Genomic DNA, 25,696 nt, shown 5'->3' on the forward strand with positions numbered 1-25,696 from the left:
GTAATTGAAATTTGAATTATTTATTGGATTTTAAATTTTAATTTATTTAATAATTGAATTTGAATTTCCCGCGATGAACTAAAAATATTAAAAACTAAATAATCATTAAATTTGCAAATTTAAAATTTAATTACTTGCAGATTTAATTGTAATTAAATTTTGAAAATTTAAAAAAAGAGCAACTGTACCGTTTTTTGACAGATGGAAATTTAATTTTTTTCATGATACTGAAAGTAGCAGACAGAAAACTTTTTGTTTTTTATGAAAAAATTACTTGTAAGTAGAAAATAAAATATTTATAAAAATTTTTACCAGAATAAAGTTAGCGCGGCTTATTAAATTTAAATTTTTTATTTGAAAGTAGTAAAGTAAATAATTAATTGGCAATAATTGGTACCCTGTCAATAATTAGGTTTTTCAGTGTGCTGGTAAAAAACAACAATTTAATTTATAAATTATATTTAAAGATTATAAATAAAATAAATTAAGCGAGTAATTATAATCAAAGAAAGATTTATAAAACAAATACTCAATTAAAAAATTATTTTTTAAAATTTAAGTAAATTTGACTTTTGATAAAAGATTGCAAATATTTTCGTCTTTGCACGATTTACTAAAGCTAATTTAAAGATTTAAGTTTAATGTAAATAATAAAAGTCAAAAAACATAATTATAGAGATGTATGTATACATATATATATATATAGATATATATATATATTGAATTTATTTGATAAATACATAATGACTAGGCCTTGAAACATAAAAAACAAATTAAAGACGCGTAACTTCGGAGCTCTTGGTGCTCCTGTCTTTGCTGCCTGAATGACTAGACTTGCGATGCCTGCCCTGGTGATGATGATGGTGGTGGTGATGATGGTGCGAGGAGTCGTGATGGTGATGATGATGATGATGTCCCTCTTGGTCATGTTTTTTGTGCTTCTCTGCACTGGTAGAGGTTGGAGTACCTGCGGTTGCGATGGTAGTGGAACTGGATCTGTCGGACTTATCAAGACACTCGCAACTGTGACTAGAATCTAGCTCGCTCTGATATGGACTCTGCACAAGTAGACTTTCAGTTGATTTAGTCGGCTGAAAATGTCTTTGCGAGCTAGTGGAGTTGGAGCTTGAGTAGGCAGTGGAAGTAGACCGTCTAGATCCTGATGATTTGCGACTGTGGGATTTGCTAGGTCTTTCAGCGCTGTGAGTTTTAGCAGCAGTGTCTAGATACCCGTACCCAAACCCGTAACCCCCGAAGGCTTTTGTAGTTAAATTATCCCAGGATTTTGGTTTTGAGTATTGAATACATGCGGGAGGACGATGCTGGACATTTGGGTCCCAGTAGAGAGTGTCCGTGCTCAAAGAGGTTGAACAAGAGGCAACACTTTCAATGTTTGTTGAAATGTCACTGCTGGTAATTGAATGAAGACTGTGTCCTGATGCTCGAGAGCAATGATTTGGGTGTTGCTGCTGCTGCTGTTGTTGTTGCTGTTGTTGCTGCTGCTGCTGCTGTTGTTGTTGTTGTTGTTGCTGCTGTTGCTGAAGAGCTTGTTGCTCACTACGCATTCGTCTCTGTTTCTCTCTACGCCTACGACTCGGCACACAATTAGGATCACAACAAGGACTAGCTAAATCATAAACATCCAAACTCGCTCCCTCGACATGTTCCCGTTGCCGTTGATTATTAGCGCTAGATATACAAGCGACACATAAATTATTGTGCATAGTAGAATGTGCGTTATCAGTTTCTTTGGTCGATGTTGATTGTGATTGTCCTGAGAGTTTTTGTTGCTGCTGAGACCCACTGCTATTAGTTTTATTTTTTGCTGGCGTCGTCGGTAATCCATTAGTCTGATGATAGCTATGTCGTCCCAAGTTGACGTCATTCGAATTCTTAGATAAGAAGTAATGATGATCACTGCGTGATCGAGGAGGTCCTATTGTCACTAAACATGCAGCGCTTCGGGGTATAAGGCATGGTCGACCATCAGTATACTAAAAATATTTAGATAAATTATTAATGATTGATGATTAGTAAATTCCATTAGTTAACTTTGCTAGTTATTTTATCATCCCTCAAAATAAAAATATTTCCAAATAAAATAATGATAATAATAATAAAAAATAAAATACTTACAACGCTATATAAAAGTAAGTGCTCAATAGAAGTAGCCGGTCTGCAGCATGGGAGATTTGAATTGAATGTAACAGAAGCAGAGTCTCCATCCTCGTCAGTAACACCGCAATTAGGGGCCTTTTTTCTCGCCGGAAGTGAGTGTGTCTTCCATCTACCCATCAAAATAGATCGTTCGCGGTCGCATAGTCTGTCAAGTTCAGCTAAACGGGACTGCAGGGCACGCTGTAGTTCAATGTAACGCATATGGAGCTCGACCTTTCTCACGCAGTCCTCAAACGACACGACCATACGCATACGGGAGTCACAATTCTTAATGAAATTAACCAGTGTCTTGTGATCTGCACGGTCCATCTCATGCCCATTGATTGACAGAATCACGTCACCTTCTCGCATACCAGCTTTGAATGCCGGTCCGTCATACTCGACGAAGTCCACGTAAGTTACCATTTCAATTTCCTGCTCACGCTTATAGTGAATTCCATAGCTCTTAAATAAGTAAACAGTAACTATATATTTTATTTTTTTACCCAGTGAATTTTATTATTATTTAATGACACGTGCACTTACTTGTAAGGTGAAACCATACGTTCCATTTTTTTTTTCAACGATAATAGTACGTCTCCGACGATCCTCGTCAGCTCGTGTTACTCGATCCGATGGTGATCTTTCCAAAACAGTCTGATGAAATTTAATTTTAAATTTTATTAATTTTTAACTATATATTACTCATTTTAAATTAAACAATTTAATTAATTTATTTTATTTAAAATAAAACTAAGTATTGGAGTACTCGAATTACGAATATAAGAATCACGAAAATTTCCACCCGACTATTATTAGAATCAGCCGCCACATATATTTGTATACACATGCATACATAAATTTTCATCATGCAAGTTAATTTTCCTCAATAAAAAAAAAACAAACAAAGTTTGCAAAATTTAACGCCGCGGAATCTCATCAGGACACAGATAATAAAAGAACGACAAAACAAAATATTGATTAAAAAATAAAATAAAATTACGTAATCTTATGATTAAATGTGTTAATCAAAACAATTATAAATACACATTCGACAATAGCACTCCAGTCGTCTTCGTCAGCACTATTTTCTTGGGTGCCGGTTCGTCGGGCAGCAACAGCCTCGGAATTTTGCGGCGATCCGTTCATTGTCGTCGTTCTTGTTTATATTCACAAAAAATTCAAATAAATAATATCCAGCCGTCAAGCTTCGGCGCCGAGGACTGATAACTCATGAGTGTTGATCATCCTCGAGGATTACTAGGTCAGTCTGGTTGATGATCATCATTAGGCCAGCGGTCTAGGCCCTTTTAGGCACTGCCTCGGTAGAAAAAGTACTCTGATAAGAGAATTACGTTGCTAACGCTACTGAAGTAATACATTGGGGTTGATCTCCAGACCAGACAACTCAATTTGCGCAAGCGCGACAATATCGGCGGTCTACAACCCCTATTTTGTTCTCTATCATTATTGCTCCCTTCTGTCCTGATATAACCCAATGACTCAACATGAATCCAGCTGAAAAAGTAACACACTGTTCAGTGTGTCATTCAATTGTAACTGTCATCATCTATCAGCGCATGAGCTGCATAATCCACCGGTTATTTTATTTAATTGTACTGCTGGTCGATATTTTATTTATTTATTAAAAAAATAATTACCTTAATTACTTTGACCTCGACACCCACGTCAGTTAGCTGACGTTTTATTGAACATTAACGTCGGCTTGTATGATGACTCGAAGAGACCAAGAGGTTTTGATACTCGGGAATAATAATTATTTCTTCCATTGTCTTTTCTCGTAGACTTATCACCGGGAAATCGCGTTGGAGTTAATGCACTTGATGGTATTCTCTGGCACTCAAAGACACTGCTGTCATCCAGACTTTTGAATAAATACGGCTTCTTGTTAAAGGGAATTTCAAATTGAGTTATTATTTTTTTTCCAAAACATGAAGCGCGTATAAATACTGTTACATTGCCTACTAATTGACCTGTCGCTGTTTCAATTCTATGAATAAATAAATAAATATTATTTACTGCGGCGTCAAATCTATAAATGAATAATTTTTTGACACAAACGTGAAGGTATTTTTGAGTTTTTTGGAAACATTTGAGCCTTGGAAAACATGCTCTCTCAACAATGAGTTCATAAGATCTTTAATTTCCAGCTGATGAGCGCCAATGTGCATCACATCTGGTAGTACACCTGCCGGAAGTTTTTTGTAGACTGACATTGTCACTGGAAATGAATGAAGCGGCTTTTCTAGTACGAGATTTGGTAGCGCGAATAAACATGACTTTCCTTTGCAAAATATTTGCTGATTGTCAGTGCGAGCAAACTCACTTACTGGATCATCTTGATAAATATTTATCGCGGGAAGACTTAAAATCTATCAAACAATTATAATCTCATTACTCTTAATTATATTTGATCTAATTATTACATTTTTTTATATTAACAAAAAATACTTTAAAAGATACGCAGGTTTTAGCCGGCATAAAGTCATCTTGCATCGCTCGTACTGACGGTACGTTTACTTTGTCAACCAAAAATTCAATCAAAAATAATTTTTGTTCGTCCGACATCTTCAGTAATTTTACACAAATAATTTTATTTATCCATTTCTTATAAAAAAAAAAAATTTATTTTTTTTTACCAAACGTCACATTTTTATGCAAATATAATTTATATAACTGATAGTCATTTATTTAACTGACGTTAATTATTTTTTAATCTTTTTTTTCGGCTTTTTATTTTTTGCCTGAGTGACTTTTTTTGTTATAATTTTATTATCATCCTTATCATCATTTGCGTCATCAGTTTGAATTTCGCGTGTTTCGCATCTTACAGGCGAAGATTCAACAAACGCTTTCGGTGTCCGCATTTCAATTTGTATGTCGGATTTTTCCCCTTCTCCAACAAGACCCTTTTTGCCGATTCTCAGTACGAATACATCATGGTCCCTATTATCGTCCAGTAGATTATTTCTATCAACGTTGCCGTCTTTGTCTATCACTCCGGATACTTTTAATACAAGCGGCTGCCCACGTGGTTCCCCGGCATACCCACGAGCTTTATAAATGTTTTCACATGTGTCTTCACCTATTACATCATCTTCGTAGACATCAATGACTTGAGTGACCTTGCCGCCATCTTGACAAGGGGGACAATAAAACGGTTGATCAAATTCACGGTCCAATTTATTATTTGAACGTTGATTAGCAGCTTTTATATTCATGAGACTGTTGGTGATCACTTTGCAGTCGTAAGCCAGCCCTTCTTGGTCTTTAACGTCACCTTTGAATACAAATGACCCAGCTCTGTCTGCTGGTGCGTCGAACGCGGTGACAATTGATTGGCCAAATGTTGATATACGGACGTAAGCAAGTACCACTGCTGCTAACTGATCATTGTAATAAATTTCAACAGGCCCTTCGTAATTTTTAGCCGGTGGTATGTCGGAATTCCAACATTGCAACATTTCTTTCCTCAAACCGGCAAATTCGTTGGTGATATCCAGCTCCCCAGTGCCAATCAGAACGTCAGGATGAATATCATCTGGCATTTTTTTCAACGCTCGTATATTTATTTTAAATTCCGCATTTTTATTTATCACAACTTTCTGAGGTATCGCGAATAAAATTGACCGACCGGAATAAAATTTTTCAACATCGTGTGTACGAATTCCTGGACGCGCAAGTGAAGATAACTCATGGTCTGTTGGGGTTATTTCAATTGCTTCATTTTGAATGTTGAGAAATTTTAATTGTATACTTGTTGGCCCTCGAAGAGTTTCATTCAATTTCAGAACCCGATCCCCGGTTATGTAGTGAACGAAAAATTCTAACAGGAATAAATACTGCTCTTTTATTGATGAGTTTGATTCCTCATCAGTTCCGTCAGCTTTTGAAGCTGGATTTGGAGCTTCCATTTTTTTCCTCACATTTTTTTATGGTACTTGATAATTTTTGTAATAAAAAAAAAAAAATAATAACCTCAAGTTTGGTAAAATTTTGACAATTAACAATAACTTCATACATTTTATAAGCAACGTGAATTGTTTCTGAATATTCTCATATTTTTATGTTTCCGAGTAGAAATACAAAAAATGATTTTTAAATCTAGTCAGTAGTCGAGAATTTGTCATTAAATTTTTTTTATGGCCATGGAATTGAAAAAAAATTTTAATTTGTATTTTAATAAAATTACTTTAAATTTTGAACTTTAATTTCATCTGATTTGAATTTAATCAATAATTTTGAATAAATTAATTAATTAAATATTGTATCAAGTGAATTTACGATTTGAATAAAAATTTTAATTGATGATTTCAGAATTACTGGGGTAAAAAAATAGTGATAATTATTATCTTGTCATATTTTCAATCATTTACTAACTGCTTAAAATGTTTTCTATGCGATAAAATCTGTAAAATGTTACAAAAGAATTTAACTTTTGTAGACTTCGAAATTCCTCATAAATTATTTTTTTATCATTACGGAAATGCATTTTATAATATAATACTGTTTTGTCTTGAAATGTAAGTAAAATTATGACTAAGCGAAAATATTTTTTTTAACACAATACAATTTTTCCCACAAAAGCTGAATATTAAAAATCAATTCAAAAATATTTAAATTTAAAGACTTTGAATTCAAATAAAACATATTTACCATCACTGAAATTATTTACTAATTGACCCGAGTCAAAAAAATAAATCGTGTATATAGTCCCGTGGGATGATTTAAAATTTCATCCAAATGTATCTGGGATAATGTATACAGATTATTTATAATATATATGTCCATGAAGATAATTCATCAAATCTCGGTCTCATAAATTTAATCATCTTATTCATATCATTCTTTAAAACAATGTTGAATAATTATAATCAATTAAAGAATAATACTCAGCTAAAAATATATATGAAAATAAGTATACATCAGTATTATCAATTACCAATTATCAATCATATCACTTTAGATAAAATATATTTATCAGTGTGGACTTTCCTATTGTATATTTTTTACTAAACTTTATTTAAATTTGTAAATATTTATATATTTATTTACATACTTTTTTGATATGTCACCCAGTCAAACTGATAACGTTACTTTTTTTTTCTTATATGTTAATAATTTTCTTTTTTATTTATGATTATTATATTTATTTATAGCTTTGGGTTAATCTAAAATCATTTCCCTATATATATATATATATATATATATATATATATATATATATATTTATAATGATAATTAAAAAAACTGATAATAAATAATCGCGGGAAATTTTCGTTACTAATTAATAGTACGTTTAATATTAAATTATAAATAGCGCCTTTGATTATTTACAAGGAATAAAGTAGGGATCATTAGATAGTGGGGATAAATATTTTAGTAGTGGGGGTCAATATTGTGAGAGTAGGAGGTGAATTAAGCAGTGGGGAGAGGAAGCATTAGTAAGTGGCGGGAAAGGCAAAAAGGGGAAGAAATAATTTTGCGGATAGTTTGTTCAAATCAACCGGTTTGTCAGTTCGTACCTTCAATTTTCGGGATGTACCTCAAGTATCAGACCTCTTCAAATTTATAATTAAAGCTCTGCCTGCTCCGGTAGATAAATTTATTTTTTAAATTTAAAATAGTTTATGTTAGGAGTATTACAATTTTTTTTTCGTTAATCGATAAATTGCATTACAACTAAATAAATATTTTATATTCATACGCGCGAGTGATGTTTCAGTAAATATTTAACTTACTGAGGTAAGAAATTTTTTGTAATTTTATTGAATGAGATTTTTTTGTTTCAATGTGACAATTTTTTCGATTTAAATTTTTTTATAGTTGAGGAAAAAAAGCTGATTCGTAAGAAGCTTCGCGTGTTTCGTCATACTTTCTGTACATGCTCGATATTACATGTGGTTCGATGTCCGCTCAGTGTCGGTTTATGCGGCGGCTCAACACATACATATATATATATATATTTATATACACGCTTTGAATGAGTACTTATAAGGGAGGACCGGGTGAAATAGGGACGCTAAGAAAAGAATGTTTTTTTTGTATTCGTTAATACACTGGGTCTTTTACTGTTCACTTGTTAAAAAATAAAATAAAATATCTTTTATTGGGGTGAAAAGGAAAAGAATTGACACTGGATACTTTCACAAGCAGGGAAATTACATTTTTCATATTTTAAATGAAATTTTTGGAGTAAAAATTATTTGAAATTGATAAATTTAAATATAATATTTGATTTTTAATTTTGGAGTAAAAGTACAATTTGGCGCAGGGTACTTTCAATAATTTTTCATCTTTCTATAGAATTTCTTAATGAATTTGAATAAAAAATCTAGGAGTCCAAATGTAAATACAAAATTCTTGCATTGATATTTTTTACTAAAAATTTGCAATTAGGAAATAAAAAATTTTTTTAGATGCTTTTGGGGAAATTACACCTGGCTCTCCCTCAATAATAATTGTAATAACAATAATAATATTTTTGTATGCTCATCTCTCATATTTCTTTAATATCCCCATCAGGCCCTTTTGCATTATAAAAAATGTACGTTAGTGTTTCTAAAAAAAAACCCTGCGTTTACCTGAAATGATAATTTTATCAAAAGAAAAAAAAATAAGTCTCACATTTAGATTTAATACGTAAATTAATATAATTAACAGTGTTATCATCAAGATAATTTTTATAGTGATTACAAAATTCAAACATGATAATAAATAATAATGAGAGCTATAAAAATAAATGTTCGGTTTCAGCCGGTTTTGGTTTATTTCGTTAGGTGAATTAACTAAAACACTTGGATAAGATAATCTCGGTTTAAAAGTTTTCCTGTCATATATTAATTACAATTATTATATTATACAACATATTTTTTTTTAAAATATGAATTTGATTTATTATTTTAGTACATAGCTAATAGAGGTACAATGTATGATTAAATAAAAATATACATAGCACGTATGTTCCAACTAAACGTTTTATTTCTATTCATGAGTCTAGATAAAGACCCGGGATTAAGAAGATTTCTTAGGACGACAAATAATCTTTGTCGGTGTTATATATTTCAATTTAATAATTTATATCACATTGAATTTATTTCTTTGTATTTATATTTAGACTCGTCACTCTATATAGATTCATTTTTAATTTATTAATTAACAAAAAATATATGTCTCTATACAAATATATGTCATTAAATTTATATTATTATACTATTATTTATTTAATTATTAATATTTAATTACAGAGTTGTAAAATTTTGAAAAAAAGTAAAAATAATTTTAACTGAGAAAAACAAAATTTTCAGAGCCTTTGATCAATTGATAAATAAATATATAAGTAAAATTAATTAACACACGGTTACAATATTTCAATAATTGATTTATAATTTTTTTAAATTTTTAAATAAAAATTTTCAAAAATACTCTCAGCTGATGTAATATTGCTAAGTAACGAAGTCTAGAACGTCTCGTTCTCTTTAATTTTAAATTATCCTCAAAATTAATATAATAAAGTACTTTATATTTGTAACTATATATAAATACAAAGACCTCCGATAAATTTTTTCTTCTATGAAATAAATATAACTTATATATACATATCAACATATTTTAGTGACTAATATTAAATCTTATTAATATATGCATCTATCAATTTTTTTTTATACCAAAATAAAATAGCAACTGGTTCTTTTTACATTTCTCCTGATAAAAAAAGGCAGAAAACAGAATTAGAATTTGTTTGTGCAGAAGAAAAGAACATTTTTTTTTTTACCAAAACCTGTTTCCACTGCACAAGAATTTTACTGACTCGGTACCATCATATATTTCAGAAGATTTTTCGTATATAAATATTTATGTGAAATTTAAAATATATATTAATTCAAAGGTCATTTTTAATGGAGCTTAACTCACATAATTTAAATTTTTTTATGCAAACTGTCGTACCTAAAGATCGTTGACTGAAAAAATATATTAGGGTTTGTCAATTGAATTAAAAAATGTGGGCGACTATTAAAAGAATGATAATGATAACAAATGACATTTAGAACAAAGAGCAATTATTTAAATATTTTATTTCGTTACGGCTGTTTTATTTATTTAATTAAATTATTAAATTTGAATTAATTGCCAGAAATTTAGTAATTAAAATATCTAATTTTAATTAAAATAATTATGGTCTACTAAATTTACATTTCTTTTTTTTTTTTTACAGAAATTTATTGGATTTAATTAAATATTATAAAGATAATTAGAAAAACGGCAAAATGGTAAGTTTTTTTTTTAAATTATCCAGTTTCCCGCCATAATAAATAATTTTATTTGAAATCAAAACATTTTAAAAAAATATGGCGGAAGCTGATAGCAATTTGTAATTTCTTTTTTATTAATTAATATTAATATTTAATGACTTTTTTTTAGGTTGAGCGTAATAACAAATCACCAACAGAGATGCACACATTTCTACCTCATGATGAAGCATTAGCTTCTAAGTAAGTTTCTTCTTATTTATTAATTTAATAATAAGTATATAGTACATGTATTATCTAGTTCTGCACTTAAAATTTCAAGCACTTAAATTCTTTATTTCCTACTGTACGTAATTTACTATTTTATATAATGCCTCAATATTAAATATAATTTAATGTACACCGCAATTTATATATATTTTTAATTGCTGATTAAATTATTTAAAATTTATAAAAAATAATGAACTTCATATATTTATTTAAGACAATTAATAAATACGTGAGATTAATAATTATAAAATTTTTTTTTTTTAGATACAAAGTACATGTTGTCTCAAAAGATACAGAAGGCGGACTCCCACTATCGGATGATAGAAAATTTAATCCTTTTACGGAGCGCAAGATTGAGAATCCGACTACGTAAGTATTTTTAATACATTTATTAATTAATTAATTATGAATAGTTGATTAATAAATAAATAAATTATTTTTTCTAGTGACTGCGACACGCTAACGCATTTACTGAAGGCTGCTCTAGGTACCGGAATTCTGTCTATGCCATACGCATTCAAAAGTTCGGGACTCGTTGGTGGTATTTTTGGAACCATACTCGCCTCATTAATTTGCACTCACTGCTCATATATTTTAGTAAGTTAATTAATCGTAACTATTATTAACTAATTAATTTATTCAAAAATAAATATTTAATTTTTGTTAATCAGGTAAAATGCGCGCATGTGTTATATCATAAAACGCATAAGACGAAAATGGGATTTGCTGATGTCGCAGAAACTGCATTCGCTAATGGTCCAAAATGGGGACGTCCATTTGCTAAATTTTCAAGGTACGAAATTTTTAAAAAATAGTAAAAATAATTATTTACTACAATACATAATTTTTATTTCAGATATTTCGTCCAAATTTGTCTATTCTCAACATACTTCGGTGCTTGCACTGCGTACAATCTTATTATAGCAACAAATTTCGGTCAAGTGATAAATTACTACATGTACCACAACGAAACTGCTGTGATAGCGTCAAATTTAACTAGCACAGTAAACGTTACTGATGTTGTAAATGCAACAACTTCAGCTGCACATGTGATTCCTTTGGAAACGTCATTTGTACGAGTGATAATAGCCTGTCTGTTTGTCCCACTGATTCTCTTAGTTTACGTACCAGATCTGAAGTATCTGGCTCCAGTGTCAATGGTAGCGAACATTTTCATGGCATGCAGTTTGGGAATAACCTTTTACTACCTCGTCCAAGACACACCACCAGTGAGCGATCTACCACTGTTCCGGCCTCTCATGGAGTTCCCTCAGTTCTTCAGTGTCACAGTATTCGCAATTGAAGCTATCGGTGTTATCATGCCACTAGAAAATAATATGAAGACACCCCAAAACTTTGTTGGTATCTGCGGTGTACTCAACAGAGGGATGTCAAGTGTCACTCTTGTTTATATATTACTTGGTTTCTTGGGATATTTGAAATACGGAGACGCTGCGGACGCAGTTATTACGTCAAACTTACCCATCACTGAAATACCAGCCCAAATTGTCAAAGTGCTGATCGGGTTGGCGGTATTTTTCACATTTGGATTACAATTTTACGTGTGCATTGACATCGCCTGGACTGGAGTGAAAGACTACTTCCCAAACAGACCCCGCCTTGCTGAATATGTCGTCCGTACTGTTATGGTAATTGCCTGTGTCTGCCTGGCCATCGCCATACCAAACATCGGGCCTCTGGTCGAACTTGTCGGTGCATTTTGCTTCTCTCTGCTCGGACTTCTTGCCCCGGTGGTAATTGAAGTCATCACCTACTGGGACGTTGGGTTCGGTCGTTTCAACTGGATGATTTATAAAAATATTATCGTTACTTTCATTGGAGTTTTAGCTCTGGTCTTTGGTACCACCTCCGCTATCCAGGGAATCGTCAAAGCAATGTTGTAAAAGAAACATTGACAATTTTTTTTTACATAAATTTAGGCTTCATTTATTATTAATTTTTGCTTTATCACTTTAGGTAATTATGTGCGCTCATTAAAATTTCAATTACTATATTAATGATAAGACTTTTTAATCTTATAAGATATTAAGCATTTTTTTTTTTATAATTATTATGTTATTTTTTAGTTGTTTAATTATTGTTGACATTAAAAACTCTCACATTGTAATTTAATCTGTCAAGTTAAGTCACTCGTTATTTTTATACTGAATTCTAGAAGACTAAAGTTTATAAATCAGAATTAATTTTTATAAATTTAAAAATTCATAGAATAGTTCGAATTTGAAATAAATCTGTACTTAAAATTTTTTATATATCTTTTGTCAGCGAATATATTTTATATATAATTAGTATTGTAATCATAATTATATATATATGCTTTTTATAATCAACTGTCTTTAAATTTCTACAAATATAAACTGTCATAGTTAATATTCAAATGTAAACTCAAAAAACAGACATTTTGTAAATAAGCATTTTTTTTACAATATAACAGTTGGATGATACATAAAAAAAATTTTATTTGTACGTCGTTTTTCAAAATAAACTTTTTTGTTAAATTGCAAATGAGATTATAAATTTTATTGTTTTTTAATTATAATGTATTTTTAATGTATAATAAAGTAATCATGCTAACTAATGACATCTTTTTATATATTTCAAATTAAATCCATCCGAGTTAGTTACTAATCAATTTGAATTAATTTTTTATTGCAATTTTGAATTTTTAAATAAACAATTTTTCCCGCGAAAACTAAAAAATTTTAATTCGAGGATAATTTTGATATATAATTATTATTATAAATTAATTAATCATTTAATTGATTAATTTTAATTAATTACAATAAATTTTGAAGCTTTAAAATTAATTTAATAAATAATTGACGTGTGATAAAGTTTTAGACATTTAAAGTTTATGAAACAAGTGTGTGGTTCAAACTATCAATGATAAAATTAAAATACGCGCCTTCGATAGTTCAGTATATATAAAGAAAATTGTAAACTCACGCGGTGGATAAAAACGTTGGAGAAGGAGCCGAATCACCAGCAGTGGGAGTTAAAATAAGCAATGGAAGTAGAAGGAGACATGTGAGGTTATGGAGTGTGGGGAAGACAGTGTGCGTCGAAGGCGGGAAAGGGGATTCGATTGCACATTGCATACACTTGGTTTTATTAAACCAAACCGGTTCATCAGTCCATATTTAATTCTTGCCACGTTCACTTACCGAGGAACCTCCTGGCAGCTTTACTAAAATTTAAAAACGATACGTGTGTCGGTACACGGCCTACACACTAACTGTTGCTGTTTTATTTTCCGTAGTTTATTAAATTTATTTTCCCAACTAAATATTTATTCAAACCACCAAATAAATATTTTAAATAAACCGCGCGAGTGATGTTTATAATTAGTAAAATTTAACTGAAGGTAAGACATCCATTTCAATTATTTATTTAAATTTAAATTTTTTGTTCCCGCGCTTTTTCTTGCAGATTTTTAAAATATAATATTTTCAATTATTTGACAGTTGCAGTTTATTTTTAAAAAAATATTGTACAAATCGTAAAGGGCTTCACGTGTTTCGTCAGAATTTTAGCACATGCTCGGTCTGCAATGCTTGTGTCTGTTGATGCGGCGCTTTTGACCACGTGGATATTTTAAAGAAAATATATATGTACATATACATGACGGCATCACAAATGAGTGCAATGAACATGATACTTGTCTAGTTATATATATATATATATATATGCATATATATACGAGGAAAATAGTACAGAATATAAAATTAGTTTGTATTCTAGTACAACGTTTAAAGGAAGAAGTACAGTTAGAATAAATGTGGTTAAATATATATACATATGTAGCTACATATATGTGTGACATGAAATTCAAGTATCGTTGCTAGTATGATGTAACAGTTTGCTGATATTTCGGTTGTTAAATTTTACCTAGTTTTGAAAATGTCAACTTGCCGCCAGATGGAAAATTTAAAAAATTGATTAATTTAAATTACAATCAGAGTCAGTTTGTCTTTAAATTTTTGACTTCATATTAAACTGTTGGGTTTTGAAAATAGATAAATTATTTTATCAATATGTTTAATTACTTTTTATCAAAGAAAAAAGTTTGATAGTGATGAAGCAATGGTGATGATTTATGTTATAAGGATATAATTATATATATATTTTAGGTTTATTTCGTCAGGTAAAGGTACTAATTATTTGGATAAAGTAATTTTGGTAAATTTTTAGTGGGTGATTAAATTTGTTTATTTTTTATTGCTTCATTTTTAATGGGAGTTAATTAAAATATATATATGTGGTTATATATGTTTTTTGGAAATTATGGAAAAGACGGCAATTTTTTAGGACACCCTAGGTCGGTGTCTGTAGATTTAAATTTAAAAATCTAGACCGTCTTGAATTAATTTCTTTGTAGTTAAATTTAGAATTGTGACGAATATAGATCCATTTTTTTTCTTTTTCTTTTTGGTCAATCATCAGACAAATGATTTTCATGAAGACTGTTTTATGCTCCAATAGATGTCTAATTTGGATATTTCTCAAAAAGTAATTACTAATTACTATTATTATATGTTTTGAATGACTAATCATAAATTTCCTCAATATGAATGAGTTTTTTAAACATTTTTTTGAGTTAAGTATATAAATAGACAGACAACTCATTTCTGTTTATATTCTTCAGATAAAATCAATGCTGATTTTTTTCTTTGCTACAAAAAATCATTTTTTAAAACTAAAACCTGTTTTAAATGTGACCTGGTTTCCATATATTTCTAGCATAGGTTTCATGGATAAACATATACATATATAATTTTAAGGATTTCAAAAGTTTTTACTCCAAAAAAAATTGAACCCCCATAAAATATATGATATTTTTGTATTTATAATTTTGCCATATTCATATATATGTGTAACAAATATATAGGATCATAATTTAGTATAAAAAATATGTAAAGTTTATAAATAAAATTTAATATAAAAAAAAAATCGTTTGCACTTGAAATATAAATTTAAATTTATAACGTGAAATATATCATTCTATATATTTTAAAAAAATATAAAAATAGCAAATATGTAAACATGATGGCCAATACAACATTTAAGTAAAAAAATATATATGAAAATTTGTATATGGAAATTAAAAAATAATTTCACTTCTAATATCAGGTCATATACATTAGATATATAACTTTTTGATACTTAATACGGTTCCTTTGGCAAAATATCATAGAGTAGCGTTAGTCAATTAGACTAGAAATATGTGGGCGACTATAAATAACTGAACAATAATTAGATTAAATATTAAAAGAAATGCCAATTACTCAAATATTAAATTTCATTCAAGGCTTTTCATATTTAATTTAATTACAAAACTTAAATTAAACTACAATTTACTAATGAATCATTCAATTTTCTTCTATTCAATCATTCTATATATTTGTTAATACTATACTCATATTTTTAATTATTTCAACAATTACCCACATATATATTTATACTGACACCTTTTTCCAACCATTCGTTGATTGCTTTTCGAAAGTACACAAGAAAAGATTTATATATACATATACATTTTTTTTATCTTATCCTTATCTATTTAACATATCCGGTTAATTTATTATACGTCGATTTAAAAAATGTATTCATATTTAAAACAAAGATTTGATAACATGAACAATTGTTTGTAAAGTTTTATTACTTACAAAATAATTTATAATAAAATGTAATTTTGAAATACTTTTAAATACATCAGTAGATAGTTTATCAATATGTGATTAGAGTAATTCAAGTATATTTATCGATTTATTATCTATTTTATTACAATTGTATTTTTTTTTTATTTGTAAATACAGAGATTACGCGCTGACAAGTTAATAAAAGTGACAAAATTTCAAAATAATAAATAATCTGGACAGTTATGTTATGTAATGTAACGTAGTTTGTTTTTTCAGTTTACATATAATTATAATAATCACGGAATTATGTCAATTATCATTTATTTATGAGAGGTTTATTTGAGATAAATGTCTAGTGGCAGATTGAGACATGTCAATTTTTTTTTATCAATTGTAAAATGTATCTATTCAACCAACATGACTTTTTATTCATAATTAAACACTGTAGTGATTTAAAAAATATATAATTATATAAATTAATATGACGTCTTAATGAAGTAAATATCATATATTTAATTATTATACTTGTTTATTTGTTTGCAGAGATATTGGATTTAAATAAACATCAGAACGATAAATAGAAGACGTCAAAATGGTAATTATTTTTTTTTTTTTGATAAATTTTTTGTAAAACATAAAAATAATTATTGAGTATACTGAGAAAAGGAAGAAAACAAAATCAGCAAATTCAAATTTTTAATGAAATATTTAAATTATTTAAATTCGCGCGTAATTTTTCCAAGTGAATAAATTTTTTTATTCTTCGTACGTTACTCTTAAAAAAAAAATAAAAATTTCAACATGAAATTAAAACATTTTTTTTATTCTAAATATTTTATTTGTTGACACAAAAGATAAAAATTTTTATTCTTTTTTGTATTCAGTATCATAAATAATTATCGCACAAAGAAAATTCGGTCATAGCAATAACATTTATTTCTATCAGTGAATGTGTACATAATAATTTAAATATTTGTTATATTAATATTCTGTGGCTTTGTTCCAGGTTGAGAGCAACAACAAAACCCCAACTGAGATGCACACATTTTTACCTCAGGATGAGGCTCTGACAACTAAGTGAGTTTCTACTTATAAATTTATTTAATTTAATAATAATAATTACAGTACATGACCAGTGTACTTAAATAATTTAAAGTTAAAAACCGACTTTAATCTTTTATTTCTCGCTTAATTTATTATATTAGTTAATAAGCCTAATGATATTAAATATAATATAGTTGAGGCAGAAATTTCCTACATTTTTTATTAATTTAATTTTTATTTTTTTTTAAATGCCGGAATATTAAAATGTAGAACAAGGATAGAGTAGAGTGTGCTAGTTAACTGCACGTTGATATGCGTATCTATTGCGCAATAATTGCATAGTTATTGAAAGAATTGATAATTGTTACGGTTGTAAAAATGTTCGATTGATATCAATCGCAAATCAATTGACTCCGCCCAGTAATTATTTAAATTTTAGTCCCGTTGTGCAAAAAGTTTATTTATAAATAAAATATGTTATTTTAAATTTAATTATTATTATAAATATAAAATATACATGAGTTAATTTATGAAAGGAAATTATCGATCGATAATAATGAATTGATTATTTGTGTTGTCTATTTTTAATGAATAATAATAAATCTTTTGTTGCAGATACAAAGTGCAGGTCGTAGCCAAAGACCCAGAGGTCGCGGTTCCATTGACGGATCACAAAAGTTTCAATCCTTTTACTGAGCGAAAAGTTGATAATCCGACTTCGTAAGTATTTTTAAAATGTGTATTAATTAATTATTCATAATTACTTATTTATTTATTTATTTCTAGTGACTGCGACACGCTAACACATTTATTGAAAGCGGCTTTGGGTACCGGAACTCTGGCTATGCCGTATGCGTTCAAAAGCTCAGGACTTGTTGGCGGTATTATTGCAACGATATTTGTGTCACTCGTTTGCACTCACTGTTCATATATTTTAGTGAGTTTGTTAATAGTAATTAATTATTCCTAGATATTTGAATAAATTTATTTATAAATAAATATTTAATTATTGATGTATAGGTAAAATGCGCGCATCTTTTATATCACAAAACGCATAGAACGAAAATGGCATTTGCTGACATTGCGGAAAACGCATTTGCCACTGGCCCTAAATGGGGACGTAAATTTTCTAAATTTTCCAGGTAATTCTTTTTACTTTTAAAATTTTAAAAATGCTATCCTGCTAACTCACCATACAATTGAAAAAAAATTGTAAATTTAACGTCATATATTTTTTTACAAACATTACTTATATATATCATTATTATATATATATATTTTTTTTTACAGATATTCAATTCAAATATGTTTACTTATAACATATTTCGGTACTTGCAGTGCTTATGCTGTTATTATAGCGAAAAATTTTGGCCAAGTAATAAAATACTACATGAACCACAATGAAACGACTGTGATAACGTCAGACGTAGCTGACGCAGTTAATGCAACGTTATCAGAATCAACAAACATCCAATTAGACTCAACATTTATTCGTATAATAATAGCTTGCCTATTTATCCCACTGATTCTGGTAGTCTACGTGCCAGATCTGAAGTACCTGGCCCCAGTATCAATGGTAGCAAACTTGTTCATGGGGTGTGGATTAGGAATAACATTCTACTATCTTGTCCAAGACATGCCACCAATAAGTTCCTCCTCACTGTTCCGCCCGATCTCAGAATTTCCCCAATATTTCGGAGTCACCATTTTCGCGATGGAAGCTATCGGCGTTATCATGCCGCTAGAAAATAATATGAAGACACCCCAAAACTTTGTTGGTATCTGCGGTGTACTCAACAGAGGGATGTCAAGTGTCACTCTTATTTACATACTTCTTGGCTTCCTGGGATATTTGAAGTATGGAAATGAAACAGACGCTATTATTACAGCAAACTTGCCAATAACTGAAATACCAGCCCAGGTCGTCAAAGTGCTGATCGGGTTGGCGGTATTTTTCACATTCGGATTGCAATTCTACGTGTGCATTGACATCGGCTGGACAGTTCTCAAGGAACATTTCCCCAACAGACCGTGTCTAGCTGAATATATCATGCGTACTGTCATGGCAATGATCTGCATTTCTTTGGCCATCGCGATACCAAACATCGGACCCCTGGTTGAACTTGTCGGTGCATTTTGCTTCTCTCTCCTCGGACTTATTGCCCCGCTGATAATTGAGACCATCACCTACTGGGACATCGGGTTCGGACGTTTCAACTGGATAGTATACAAAAATTTCCTCGTTGCTATTATTGGCTTCTTTGCTTTAATAATGGGTACGAAATCAGCTATCGAAGGTATTATCAATGCACCTTCATAAGTTAAATTTATATATTTCCTTGTACACTAGATAAATTTTAGCCCCATCTTTATTATTAATTTAAATTTATAATTTATAATTTAAATCATCCTCATTTACATTTTTATTTAAATTTAATAAGAAATTTAATCTCCTAGGCTATGACATTTTACATTTTTTTCTTTTTAATTACAAGTTTATTCAAATGTCTAATTAATATAATTAATCTAATTACAATAATAATTTAAGTTATCAAGGTATTTTTTTAAAATTGAAGACTTAAATTTTTACCATTAAAAATATGCATACATTTATAATTATAAATTTAAAATCATTGGAACTGTACTTAAAGTACTCGACGTTAATTAATTGAGGCTTTATTTTATATAATTATAATTATCGCCATTTTACTAAAGCGCAATTTAAAAATTTAGTGCCTTCATAAATGAAACATATACATAAATATATATATATATTTATATTTTATTATACGATGGACGTAAAACTATAATTATTTCATATTGAAAAAATTTAATATACAAATTGTTAATTAATGTGCAATTTATATCCATGAATTAATTATATGAATAAAAATAATTAATTGTAAAAGATAAAAATCATAGCAATTAGCTCAGCGAGTCCATTTTGTAAATATGAAGTTTTTTATACAACACTTTAGTTGAATGTAATCAAACATAATTATTGTATGCCGATGATGTCTTCTATTAATTTTAAATGCATTTAAATTAAGTAATAAAATCATTATAAATAATTCTGAAATTTTTTTCACTTTATTTTCATATGAAAAAAACTGATTGCTTCGTTTTGTATTAAATATATGATTTATTTTTTAAAGAAACTTAATGGTAATTATTTACATGTTGGAATGATAAATATTTATTTTTCAAGCGGAGCGTAATTGAGTAATTTTTCAATCAAGTCCACGTGGCCCAGAAGCATTCTGCGGCAGCAGTAACGTTTCAATCCCAACGAATCCAGTGCGTCACTAAAAATAAAAAATATTTATAAATAATTAGTGACAATTTTTTGATGATTTAAATCAGTTTACATTCAACAAGTTTTTTATTTTCATAATGTCATTTTTATGGTTAAATTACCAACTGGGAAATAATAATGTAAGTAATTCTTTTAATTAAATTACCGAAGTAAAAATAAAATGTAATTGAAATTTTGAACTAATTAAAAATATAAGGGCCAGTTTTTGAATCTGAGTTTTATGACAAATATAGAAGTTTTTTTAAAAATGTAATTTGTTTAAAAAATTATCAGACGTCGGCTATTTCCGGTATCATATGAAAATTGAATATTAAAACTCATTAAAATTTATTAAATATTTAACTATCAATTACTTCAGTAAAAATCAATTAACTAAAATATATTTCATAGGAAATTGTAAAAAAAATAAGAGAGGTTATAAAATTTTTACCCTTCAGTATATTCGGCTTGCAAAAGACCCAAATAAGCTTCCCATTTATTTCCAATAACTTTGCCACAAGTAAAACAACGTACAGGAATAATCATTTTGTTTTAATGATATTTATAAACCACAATTAACAGTAATTATAATTATTTTTGTTTTTAAACACAGCGAGATCTCAAAATTGCGCCGAACCTCCAGATTCTAGATCTTTCAAATGTTTTTCAGCATTTGCACATGCGCGGCGCTGATGTGCGATTTGAATGCCGCGCCTGACATCTGGCGGCACAATGAAAATTTCAAAATTTTAATAATTTATTATTCACAATAATAATAATTATTATTATTATTATAAACTTATTAATATATATACTATATATATGTATATATTAATATGATAAATTTATATCATTCAAAAGGTAATTAATTACGCTGACAAGTTCACGATAAAAAAAAGTAAATAAATTATTTATAAACCGGATGTTATATTAATAAAAATACGCGCATGCGCTTTTAGTCATGTCTGTTGGCGCTAAAACCGGAAGCATACGGAACAAAAGCGGCAGACTGGATCGAAGTAACAAAGAAAGTACACACACATACAAATACATACACATATATGTGTATGTAAATACGCAAAACATATATTTATAGTGGTATATATATGTAGGTTGATGGAAAAGAGAAAGATAAATACGTAAACAAGTAAGTGAAAAGAAAATATAAAATAAAATGAGAGAGGATATAAATATTTGCGGTGACTGAGCGAGAGCTCAGAAGTTTAAGGAAAGAGAAAAGAGAAGGGAGAACACCATAAACACTTGGATGGGTTATAATTGGTCGTTACAGAATTCTTTGTCTGTAAATAATATACATATTTTTTAATTGATACTGACTATTTAAATGGTCAAATATGTTGATTCATTATGTAAGAAAATAAAGTGGTTAATATTTATTCATAAAATGTCATTAAACCCGCGTTAAATGTGTCCAGAGTTTTATTTTCGCGCCTCTTAATGACGCGACGTCACTGACAGATTCATGGGTTATGTTGACGGCGTACCTTCAGTTTTGTCGCGTAGCTTATTTTTTTTATCTCTGGTTAAATTGTCACATTTATTTATAGACCATTTTGTTGTTATTTTAATTTTAAATGAGTGATCATTTTTTAAAAACAAATTTTTTAAAATTGATGCAGATTTAATGAGGAAAGTGCCAAGTACTTGGAATTCAGCTGTCAAGGTTATCTGGTGACTTGGTTTTTCTTAACTCTCTTGGTTGGGGAATTGTCAAAATCAGCTGCCATTGCTGTTGCTTTAATAACGTACCTTATTTTTTATATAATTAACTGGACTGTTTACTTTTTTTTATTTACCTTAAGGTATTGAAACTAAAGTCAATTTATGTGATAATTTTATTAATAAGTAAAAAAAAAATTTGTATATTTTTTTAAAAATTCAAATAATTGTTTCAGGATTTTACGGAGAAGTGAGTCAAGGAACTGGTCAATGTAGACGCTGAGGACAATATGGATCCCTCTATGTTTGTTACTTACTCACCGCAGACAAATGTAGTTCCGTTGGAGTCAAAGCTCGCTACTTATATGGTAATTTTTTAAAAATTTTCTTCTTGCTGGATGGAAACAAGAGTATGGTTTTAATTTTCTGAGTTTTATTGGACGTTTAGAACCGGCAGAGCCCGGCGACGACATTAAATGCCAATGTGGTGACAAAACACTTGTCAACCTTAACTTTGGACTCGGGTAAAAAAGCTACTGCGAGTCCGGAATTTGTGCCAGGACGTGGACTTACTGGCAGTGCTAGTAGTTCACCAAATCTTTTCGGTAATTCATATCATTCCCAGGAGAATGTTGGTGGAACGACATATTTTTATGTCAATAATACTGCTGGTGATAATGTTACTGATGATACTAATGACGTAAGTTATTTTATTATTTTTTTTTACAAAAATTTCTTACAGTAATTTTAATAAAAGTTTCTTTTAATAATTTTTTTAAAAGTAACTTTTAAATATTTTTTAAAAAAGCTTTTTTAAAATAACTTTTACAAAAATTTTTTAAAATAATTTTTTTTATGAGTTTTTAAAAGTTACATTAATTTATATTATTTATTATTTATTTAGATCGGTAACAGTCAGGTAGGATATGTATATCCAGGTACACCTGGACACCTTCAATCAACAAAACCAATAAAAGTACCAGCAACAAATAGTACATCTGCCCCGTCCACACCACCACCTCCTCAAGTAAATTCAAGTTTTTTTATGAGTACCAATCTACGTATGGACATACTCCACAAAAATTCATTGACACTAAGCCAACCCGACCCAGTACAATTTCCCGACCTGCCAACAGAAGTTGACAACTATCATGAACTATGTCCTCTGGAGCCAATTCACAAACCCGCCTCAACCGTTTTAGGGTATCAGACCTCCACGTACAAAGCCACCAGTTTAAAAAACGGAGTTCGTTATTGTCTGCGCCGTGTTCATGGTACCCAATCCCAAGATCTCGTTCCTCATTTATTCATTTACTTGTTCATCTGCTTGTCGTTAATTGCCAATTTATTTCAGATTTCCGACTCGGTAATACCAAGTGCATGGTACTAGTGGACATGTGGAAGCGTATTTTTCATACAAACGTAGTCCAGCTTCTTGAAGTTTTTACTACCAAAGCATTTGGCGACAATTGTAAGCAAAGAAAAATCTGGAATTTAAATCGATCTCAATATTAATTGTCATTTATCATTACAGCGATTGTATTTGTGTATGATTACCATCCTGGAGCAGAGACACTTCTCACGAAACATTTTTCAGGAACGGAATTGAATGGATACGCAGATCCTTTTTGCTCAGATCCAAATGCCCCGCGGCCATACAGTCATACAAAAAATACAATATTACGGCAACAGCACAGCAGTATGTTGCCAGAGAGTGTTATTTGGAGTTACATAATACAACTGACTGCTGCGTTACGTGTTATCCACTCTGGCGGTGGGTCTTCTTTAGCAACAAGCTTTAAAAAAAAACAATTAATTAATTAATTAAAATTAACAACCACTGGTTGTTAATTTGTAATTACAGGAGTAGCGTATCGATGTTTAGATCCAACGAAAGTTTTGCTGACGTCACGGAATCGTTTGCGTTTAAGTTGTGCGGCAGTGCCCGACGTGGTAACATTCGACGGTAACGCAGCGAATCCATTGTCGCTGATTCTTCATTATCAGCAAGAAGATCTTATAGCTCTCGGTAAATTGGTACTGGCATTAGCATGTCGGAGTTTATTGGCCGTCCATCGTGATAATATTCAAGCATCACTTGAACTTGTTGCGCGTTCTTACTCGACTGATCTCCGTAATTTTATTTTGTACGTTAATAAGCCTATAAATTAGATATCAACTAATTAGTTGAGTTTATTAATAAGCATCTAATATAAGCTTGTTAATAATTAATTATTGATTAATCATTATATAGATATTTGCTGTCAGATCAAGCACGAAAAAGTGTTACGGATCTTATGCCGATGATCGGCGCTCGTTTTTACACTCAATTGGACGCAGTCCAGCTGCGTTCTGACGTTCTAGAGAATGAGCTGGCAAAGGAACTAGAGAACGGCCGGCTCTTCAGGTTACTGGTCAAACTTGCGACTATTAACGAAAGGCCAGAGCTTAATATGGAGTTAACATGGGCCGAGACCGGTGACCGGTACATGCTCAAGTTATTTAGAGACTACGTTTTTCATCAGGTCACTCCCAATGATCGGCCGTGGCTTGATATGGCCCACGTCGTCTCCTGTCTCAATAAACTTGATGCTGGTTCACCTGACAAGGTCATTATTTATAAAATATATTTATACTTTTCATTATAAATAATTATTATTAATTTTTTATCAATAGATTTGTCTAATGTCCCGTGATGAGCAGAGCGTATTAGTTGTAAGTTATGCAGAGCTCCGGCAATGCTTGGAAAATTCTTTCGACGATTTAGTGCAGGCCGCAAAAGACGCCGTCGTCTGAATTCATATATTATAAATATAATTGATAAGGAAAAGAAGAAGAAAATAAAGAGAATAAAAACGAAGAGGATTAAAACGGAGCCCAGGTTTAAATTTATATTCGGAATGTACCGATGTGATAAAATAAACAATTAGCGGTACTGTAATTTAAAAAAAAATGTTTATCAGTTTTTTAAATTACGAATTGTGTCAATGAAAATATAATATTATAAATTAAATATTAAATTATACAACAGAACCCCCCCCCCCCCCACACACACACAGTAATAATAATAAGGATGGCATAATATGCAGGCAAAGTTTAATAATCAGGTGTAATTTTAATTGTAATATAAATAAACAAGACGAATTATGTTGATGACAGTTTAAATTATCAAGTTGTGTTGGTATTGACAGCCATGTCTTGATTTAAATCAACAATAAACTGAAAACAATAATACAGTAATGAATTAATATTTGGTACATACGTGTGTTGTATGTAGAGATAAATACGCAGCTCTTAGATGTAGGTTTTAAGGTGAAAAT

At 29.8% G+C, this 25,696-nt stretch overlaps 7 protein-coding genes across 12 annotated transcripts; 3 read left to right on the forward strand and 4 right to left on the reverse strand.

Moving 5' to 3' along the window:
- Positions 1 to 681: 681 nt before the first annotated feature.
- LOC103575703 (myb-like protein P) lies at positions 682 to 3,495 on the reverse strand. The gene is made up of 4 exons (XM_008555581.2): positions 3,205 to 3,495; positions 2,704 to 2,814; positions 2,137 to 2,622; positions 682 to 1,994 (listed from the first exon to the last, which is right to left on the reverse strand). Exons 1-4 carry the CDS (start codon positions 3,304 to 3,306, stop codon positions 774 to 776), a joined length of 1,920 nt encoding a protein of 639 aa, XP_008553803.1. The 5' UTR covers positions 3,307 to 3,495; the 3' UTR covers positions 682 to 773.
- Positions 2,550 to 13,100, forward strand: LOC103575704 (proton-coupled amino acid transporter-like protein pathetic). 3 transcript variants are annotated; one of them, XM_053739868.1, is made up of 7 exons: positions 2,550 to 2,571; positions 10,394 to 10,448; positions 10,600 to 10,670; positions 10,962 to 11,066; positions 11,144 to 11,294; positions 11,369 to 11,490; positions 11,554 to 13,100. In XM_053739868.1, exons 2-7 carry the CDS (start codon positions 10,446 to 10,448, stop codon positions 12,599 to 12,601), a joined length of 1,500 nt encoding a protein of 499 aa, XP_053595843.1. In that variant the 5' UTR covers positions 2,550 to 2,571; positions 10,394 to 10,445; the 3' UTR covers positions 12,602 to 13,100. The 3 variants fall into 3 exon arrangements, with proteins under 3 accessions (XP_053595843.1, XP_053595842.1, XP_053595844.1); XM_053739867.1 differs by lacking the exon at positions 2,550 to 2,571 and adding an exon at positions 7,657 to 7,923 and having other exon boundaries at positions 11,554 to 13,099; XM_053739869.1 differs by lacking the exon at positions 2,550 to 2,571 and adding an exon at positions 9,206 to 9,226.
- Positions 3,847 to 4,746, reverse strand: LOC103575781 (uncharacterized). The gene is made up of 3 exons (XM_008555716.2): positions 4,630 to 4,746; positions 4,240 to 4,550; positions 3,847 to 4,168 (listed from the first exon to the last, which is right to left on the reverse strand). The coding sequence occupies exons 1-3, from the start codon at positions 4,744 to 4,746 to the stop codon at positions 3,847 to 3,849; spliced, it is 750 nt and encodes a 249-aa protein (XP_008553938.2).
- LOC128667981 (uncharacterized) lies at positions 4,804 to 6,092 on the reverse strand. The gene is made up of 2 exons (XM_053740007.1): positions 4,974 to 6,092; positions 4,804 to 4,854 (listed from the first exon to the last, which is right to left on the reverse strand). The coding sequence occupies exons 1-2, from the start codon at positions 6,090 to 6,092 to the stop codon at positions 4,804 to 4,806; spliced, it is 1,170 nt and encodes a 389-aa protein (XP_053595982.1).
- A 630-nt stretch (positions 13,101 to 13,730) lies between the features above and the next one.
- LOC103575705 (proton-coupled amino acid transporter-like protein pathetic) lies at positions 13,731 to 20,414 on the forward strand. Of its 2 annotated transcripts, XM_008555584.3 has the most exons (8): positions 14,847 to 14,862; positions 15,162 to 15,227; positions 16,901 to 16,952; positions 17,364 to 17,434; positions 18,017 to 18,121; positions 18,188 to 18,338; positions 18,422 to 18,543; positions 18,692 to 20,414. In XM_008555584.3, exons 3-8 carry the CDS (start codon positions 16,950 to 16,952, stop codon positions 19,719 to 19,721), a joined length of 1,482 nt encoding a protein of 493 aa, XP_008553806.1. In that variant the 5' UTR covers positions 14,847 to 14,862; positions 15,162 to 15,227; positions 16,901 to 16,949; the 3' UTR covers positions 19,722 to 20,414. The 2 variants fall into 2 exon arrangements, with proteins under 2 accessions (XP_008553805.1, XP_008553806.1); XM_008555583.3 differs by lacking the exons at positions 14,847 to 14,862; positions 15,162 to 15,227 and adding an exon at positions 13,731 to 14,082.
- Positions 20,415 to 20,519: 105 nt separating this feature from the next.
- LOC103575708 (DNA-directed RNA polymerases I, II, and III subunit RPABC5) lies at positions 20,520 to 21,372 on the reverse strand. Its single transcript, XM_008555588.3, has 2 exons — positions 21,148 to 21,372; positions 20,520 to 20,706 (listed from the first exon to the last, which is right to left on the reverse strand). Exons 1-2 carry the CDS (start codon positions 21,240 to 21,242, stop codon positions 20,598 to 20,600), a joined length of 204 nt encoding a protein of 67 aa, XP_008553810.1. The 5' UTR covers positions 21,243 to 21,372; the 3' UTR covers positions 20,520 to 20,597.
- Positions 20,750 to 25,417, forward strand: LOC103575706 (PAN2-PAN3 deadenylation complex subunit PAN3). Of its 3 annotated transcripts, none has more exons than XM_008555587.2 (10): positions 20,750 to 20,836; positions 22,337 to 22,519; positions 22,613 to 22,744; positions 22,825 to 23,076; positions 23,281 to 23,650; positions 23,731 to 23,847; positions 23,911 to 24,150; positions 24,241 to 24,523; positions 24,631 to 24,985; positions 25,053 to 25,417. In XM_008555587.2, exons 3-10 carry the CDS (start codon positions 22,667 to 22,669, stop codon positions 25,170 to 25,172), a joined length of 1,815 nt encoding a protein of 604 aa, XP_008553809.1. In that variant the 5' UTR covers positions 20,750 to 20,836; positions 22,337 to 22,519; positions 22,613 to 22,666; the 3' UTR covers positions 25,173 to 25,417. The 3 variants fall into 3 exon arrangements, with proteins under 3 accessions (XP_008553809.1, XP_008553808.1, XP_008553807.1); XM_008555586.3 differs by lacking the exon at positions 20,750 to 20,836 and adding an exon at positions 21,711 to 21,843; XM_008555585.3 differs by lacking the exon at positions 20,750 to 20,836 and adding an exon at positions 21,883 to 22,066.
- The last annotated feature ends 279 nt before the right edge of the window (positions 25,418 to 25,696 follow it).

Source organism: Microplitis demolitor, chromosome 6, assembly GCF_026212275.2.
Source record: "Microplitis demolitor isolate Queensland-Clemson2020A chromosome 6, iyMicDemo2.1a, whole genome shotgun sequence".
NCBI classification, from domain to species: domain Eukaryota; kingdom Metazoa; phylum Arthropoda; class Insecta; order Hymenoptera; family Braconidae; genus Microplitis; species Microplitis demolitor.

Coding starts and splice junctions, on each gene's coding strand:
- LOC103575703 (XM_008555581.2), bottom strand. CDS start 3,306: ATGAACGGATCGCCGCAAAATTCCGAGGCTGTTGCTGCCCGACGAACC. Junction 2,815..3,204: donor GGAGTGCTATTGTCGAATGT/GTATTTATAATT, acceptor AAATTTCATCAG/ACTGTTTTGGAAAGATCACC. Junction 1,995..2,136: donor ACTTACTTTTATATAGCGTT/GTAAGTATTTTA, acceptor AAATATTTTTAG/TATACTGATGGTCGACCATG.
- LOC103575781 (XM_008555716.2), bottom strand. CDS start 4,746: ATGTCGGACGAACAAAAATTATTTTTGATTGAATTTTTGGTTGACAAA. Junction 4,551..4,629: donor AAACCTGCGTATCTTTTAAA/GTATTTTTTGTT, acceptor ATTGTTTGATAG/ATTTTAAGTCTTCCCGCGAT. Junction 4,169..4,239: donor AAACTCAAAAATACCTTCAC/GTTTGTGTCAAA, acceptor ATTTATTCATAG/AATTGAAACAGCGACAGGTC.
- LOC128667981 (XM_053740007.1), bottom strand. CDS start 6,092: ATGGAAGCTCCAAATCCAGCTTCAAAAGCTGACGGAACTGATGAGGAA. Junction 4,855..4,973: donor GCGAAATTCAAACTGATGAC/GCAAATGATGAT, acceptor AATGACTATCAG/TTATATAAATTATATTTGCA.
- LOC103575704 (XM_053739868.1), top strand. Junction 11,067..11,143: donor AAGATTGAGAATCCGACTAC/GTAAGTATTTTT, acceptor TATTTTTTCTAG/TGACTGCGACACGCTAACGC. Junction 11,491..11,553: donor CCATTTGCTAAATTTTCAAG/GTACGAAATTTT, acceptor TTTTTATTTCAG/ATATTTCGTCCAAATTTGTC.
- LOC103575705 (XM_008555583.3), top strand. Junction 18,122..18,187: donor AAAGTTGATAATCCGACTTC/GTAAGTATTTTT, acceptor ATTTATTTCTAG/TGACTGCGACACGCTAACAC. Junction 18,339..18,421: donor CTCACTGTTCATATATTTTA/GTGAGTTTGTTA, acceptor ATTGATGTATAG/GTAAAATGCGCGCATCTTTT.
- LOC103575708 (XM_008555588.3), bottom strand. CDS start 21,242: ATGATTATTCCTGTACGTTGTTTTACTTGTGGCAAAGTTATTGGAAAT. Junction 20,707..21,147: donor CAAGCCGAATATACTGAAGG/GTAAAAATTTTA, acceptor TTTTATTTTTAG/TGACGCACTGGATTCGTTGG.
- LOC103575706 (XM_008555587.2), top strand. CDS start 22,667: ATGGATCCCTCTATGTTTGTTACTTACTCACCGCAGACAAATGTAGTT. Junction 22,745..22,824: donor CAAAGCTCGCTACTTATATG/GTAATTTTTTAA, acceptor TTGGACGTTTAG/AACCGGCAGAGCCCGGCGAC. Junction 24,151..24,240: donor ACGTGTTATCCACTCTGGCG/GTGGGTCTTCTT, acceptor TTGTAATTACAG/GAGTAGCGTATCGATGTTTA.